At 33.3% G+C, this 4,862-nt stretch overlaps 1 protein-coding gene across 1 annotated transcript; it reads right to left on the bottom strand.

Moving 5' to 3' along the window:
- Positions 1-209: 209 nt before the first annotated feature.
- On the bottom strand, positions 210-4,119 carry LOC127977383 (extracellular calcium-sensing receptor-like). The gene is made up of 6 exons (XM_052582262.1): positions 3,893-4,119; positions 3,365-3,653; positions 2,525-3,280; positions 2,154-2,381; positions 1,256-1,379; positions 210-1,123 (listed from the first exon to the last, which is right to left on the bottom strand). Exons 1-6 carry the CDS (start codon positions 4,099-4,101, stop codon positions 210-212), a joined length of 2,520 nt encoding a protein of 839 aa, XP_052438222.1. The 5' UTR covers positions 4,102-4,119.
- Between the last annotated feature and the right edge of the window lie 743 nt (positions 4,120-4,862).

Genomic DNA, 4,862 nt, shown 5'->3' with positions numbered 1-4,862 from the left:
GAAAATGAAATTTTATACACTACATGGAGTGTAGAGCATAATTTTGGATGCAACTAAAGTGTTGAGGAAAAAAGATGGTTTGATTATTCTGTATAGTTGTATTGTGAAATGTAAAGAATCATGTAAGTTTTTTTTTTTCATATTTATCTTTATATGCAAACTACAGCAGCAACAAGAACAACAATTCTTACATAATAATAGTTTAATTCTCAATAGGACTTTGGTGGTGTTTTTCCAATAACATGGTGCTTTGTATTTTGTTCAGGCTTACACAGGATAATATAACATTTAGGTGCAAATATGCATAATAGTAAACCAATGCTTGAGGCTATAATAGCAAAAATCTCCACAGCTACAGTGAATTTGCCAGGAGAACTGACATAAGCTGGAATAAACGTGATCCATACAGCACAGAATATTATCATGCTGAATGTTATGAATTTGGCTTCATTAAAGTTATCAGGTAATGTGCGAGCCAGAAAAGCCAGAAAGAAGCACAAGACAGCCAGTAGGCCAATATAACCGAGCACAGCCCAGAAACCTATAGTTGAACCCAGACTGCACTCAAGTATGATCTTTTCCTTATAATATTTCATATTTTTGTAAGGAAATGGAGGAGATATTGTTAACCAAAGCACACAGATAAAAACCTGTATAAGTGTAAAGGCAAGAACACTGAGTCGCTGTTGTGCAGGCCCAAACCATTTCATGACATTACTTCCTGGAAGTGTAGACTTGAAGGCCATTAACACCACTATTGTTTTTCCCAGAACACAGGAGATACAGAGGACAAAAGTGATCCCAAATGCTGTGTGACGCAACATACATGACCATTCAGTTGGCTGACCGATGAAAGTAAGTGAACAGAGGAAACATAGAGTCAAAGAGAAAAGCAGCAGGAAGCTTAGCTCCGAGTTGTTGGCTTTTACTATGGGAGTGTCCTTTTTGCTGTAAAACAGGAAGGCAACTAGCGCAGTTATTCCTACTCCAAACAGTGAGAAAAAGATTAGCACTATACTCATAACTTCTGTGAATGACAAAAACTCTACAGCCTTTAACACACACTTATTTTTCTCAGCATTAGACCAGTATTCCCCTGGACACTGCTTGCAGTTATTCGAATCTGGAAAGGAAGTTGCAATCATTTTAGTTAGGGTATAGATAGAGATAAAAAGACAGATTTGTATTTATTTATTTTTTTATCATTTGCTAAGTGCAATGCAAGAGGGTAGACACGAACAGAGTTGAGAATTACCTGTCTCATTACTGATTTCCCCTTCTGCACATGGAATACAGTCATAGCAGCAGACAGGTCTTCCTTTCTGTGTAGCCTTTCTGGTGCCAGGAGGACAGCTCTCACTGCACATAGACCTTGGCTTCTACATGGGAAAAAGTATATACACTAACATTCAGAAATGTGGGTTCAGTAAGAATTTATTATTATTATTATTATTATTATTAATAATACATTAATGTACTTATTTTATTGCCCATGACGCCTATTTTATATATATAATACATATATACATACATATATATATATATATATATATATATATATATATATATATATATATATATATATATATATATATATATATATATATATATATATATATATAATACAAATAACAATGTTTATTTTAAATATAAATATTTTGTACCAATATAAAATACAGTTTTCGGTCAGTATTTATTTATTTATTTTCTTAATTAATACTTTTATTCAGCAAGAATGGGATAAATTGTTAAAACATGATAGTAAAGCCTTCTTTTTAGTAAAAACAACAATAATAATAATATATATTTTAATTGAATTGTATGTAAAAGTATCAAATTTAAAGTATTATAGAAATTAAACAAATATCATGTTCTGAATATACATATTTTCTAGGATTTCATATTTAAAACAAAGAAAATTCAAAGTGTAGACTCACAGAGATGTTGAGTCAAAGTGACACATTATTACTTACATAATAATATGAGTGCAGATATTTCAGTAAAGGCAAAGTTTGTCTTTGATCTATCCATATAGTATTGTATAATTTATGTATTTTCTAAATGTTGATACAGCAATATTTATTCATTCATTCATTCGTTTGTTTGTCTTCCTTCAATTTAATCAAACATTATTTTACCAAAGGGTTATTTACTTGCAACTTTCCTCCAGCCCAGATTATGTTTTCAGTGTTGAGTACAAAGCGTTGACCAGGGGGGAAAGAGGCATCATAGTATCCCACCGGCTTAAACTGGAATGATCCATCTGAGTTCTGCTGCCAGTTTACAACTTCATATTGGGCCACTGTAGCACCAGTGCTGTCAAACCACACACGATCGCCAAACCTTACGGTGAAATTTACTTTTTTCAGAGCCTCAACCACCTAATGAAAAAATAATAATAAATATATATATATATATATATTTTTTTTTTTTGCATTATCATTGAGGTACTTTAATGCATTGTTCACCATACATACTGTTACCCTCTTTTCTTCCTTTCTGTTTATCTGTGTTTTATCTTTACCTGGTGTGGTTGTATTGTCAGGCCTTTCTCACAACCTTCTTGTTCTTTGCATTTGAGCAGACTGTGTAGTGAATGAGCCACAGCAAAAACTGCTTCATAGACATTGGCTGAATATCTGTGTTCAGTCACATCTTCATTGTAATTTTTCACCACAAGTAGATCATCATATTTTCTGCAACTTAATGCATATTGAGAAGAATTCCACTCAGTGTGTAAGCATGGGATGGCTGTTTTCCAGAATGATTTTGTAACATATTCTGAAAACCCTTCAATATTGATTTTTCTCATTGCAAACCCCAGTGACCCTCCTAGCACACGAAAGCTGTGAGGAGTGATGTAATTTTCTGAAGTTATCCATGACTTCACTCCAATCATTTGAAAGCCTGTAATGTTTTGAATGCTTAGCTGATCAATAAGTAAACCCATCTCAAGAAACGAAACAAATGCAACAATCACTTTAGCAGTGCCTTTTTTTATTTTTTCTACCACTTTCTGGAGTTTTTCTATTTCTGTTCGGTAGAATTTTACTGAGTACTCCACACAAATCCCTTCCTCCCGGGCTATGTTCAGAAATATTGCCATTCCATAGTTTCCATATTCATTGTCACTGTTCACAGCTCCAACCCAAGACCAGCCTAAATCCTTGATCAAGTATGCAAGTGCTCTGCTCTGGTGGTAATCACTAGACGTAGTCCTGAAGAATGAAGGGTAATCTTTTCTATTACCGAGGCATTCACATGAAGCTGAATGACTTATCTGAAAAAAGAAAGAAGGAAAACACAGAAAACAGTGAATCCGTCATCACTGATTATGTCAAACATTGGTGTTATTGCACTTTACCACTGGAATTTTAAAAGGTCCTGTAGTTCTAGAGAGAATCACTGTGGCAGTGGACTCTGAATCTCCTATTATAGCATGCAAAGGAGACTGTCCAGTACATCTTCCTTCTTCTCCAAACTCCTGAACATTCATCAGTCCCATAATTGCACTCATGGTAGACAGTCTTGAACCACAGGTATCATATATTCGATAACCAATAGAAACATTTGGGAGCAAATGTTCACTTCTGTTAATCTCTTCAATGGCAAAGATCATAATTTGTGCCAGGCGAAAATCTCTCAGATTCACACTGTGAAAATAAACATTAAATCAGAAGGCTAAATAGCAACTATATTCTGATTAATCAATCAATCATTCAATAATAAGGTGGAGAAGGGAATGACTGCATTATTTATTTATTTATTTTTATGGCTTGAAAGACCATAATATTAAATATTGCTGTTATAATGTGAATTTATATTTATAATGCATTTAATTATTTTAAATACATTTTCTCCCGTAAAGTTTCAATGTATAAATGTAACAAACCTGGAGCATGAGAGAGGCTGAGGTTTTTTTGTAAATTCAAATGAAGGTACTGTCTCTGTGCTGTGGACTGGAAAAAGTGCTCCAATGGTTATGTCTCCATTCTTGGAAATCAGCGGGTACTTAGGGTCTCCCATTTTTCGGCATAGAGTGTTTCCTGCCCTTGTATGAAGCTGATGTAAAAGCAGGATTGTGTAAAGAAAGAGAAGCATCCCAAAGATTGTGCTCCACGGCAACTGCAAATGCAACTGAATGATAGTCTATTTACACTTTTATAGACAAAATTTATATGGATGAATGATTACGAGCATAACCAATTACCTCAAAGAGGAGGTAAAGTAGGAGTGGAATAGTCACACTAATTTGATTATCTAAATTTAAATAAAATTAAAAAGCAAAACTCTGAAGATTGGAAGTTCCAGTTTTATTAGAGCAAAAAGATTTACACAGATACATTTCATTGTGTGTTATTTATATAAACAGTATTTTTTTTCTCTAAAATTGAGATCAGAATTACATGATCTTATATATATATATATATATATATATATATATATATATATATATATATATATATATATTTGTATGTTATCTCATATTATATATATACATATATATATAGAGAGAGAGAGAGAGAGAGAGAGAGAGAGAGAGAGAGAGAGAGAGAGAGAGAGAGAGGGAGAGAGAGAGAGACAGAGAGAGAGAGAGAGAGTTGTGGGCAAAATTATTATAAATTATTAAATTATTATACATTAGTATTTTAAGTCAGTCAATAAGTCAGTTATTTCTATATTTTGCTGTAGTGTCAGTAGGAAATATCAGTTTAAATTTCATTGTGCCACTACTTGTAATATTCCAGTGAGATTTTTGTTTGCACAAGAAGTGTGACAAGAGCAAGTGCTCCACACAGAGATCTGACCTCATCGTCATCCAGTCTGTCTGAAATTACAAGAAGAAACAGAACAATCGATGA

Source organism: Carassius gibelio, chromosome B18, assembly GCF_023724105.1.
Source record: "Carassius gibelio isolate Cgi1373 ecotype wild population from Czech Republic chromosome B18, carGib1.2-hapl.c, whole genome shotgun sequence".
NCBI lineage: Eukaryota > Metazoa > Chordata > Actinopteri > Cypriniformes > Cyprinidae > Carassius > Carassius gibelio.
This window is presented reverse-complemented; position numbering and strand designations above follow the sequence as displayed.

Bases quoted from the DNA above. Each gene is read 5' to 3' on its own strand.
- LOC127977383 (XM_052582262.1), bottom strand. From the start codon at position 4,101: ATGCTTCTCTTTCTTTACACAATCCTGCTTTTACATCAGCTTCATACA. The intron at 2,382-2,524 runs GTAAAGATAAAA...TTTTTTCATTAG, and splicing joins TGACAATACAACCACACCAG to GTGGTTGAGGCTCTGAAAAA. The intron at 1,380-2,153 runs GTAAATAACCCT...TTTCCCATGTAG, and splicing joins GGGCTGGAGGAAAGTTGCAA to AAGCCAAGGTCTATGTGCAG.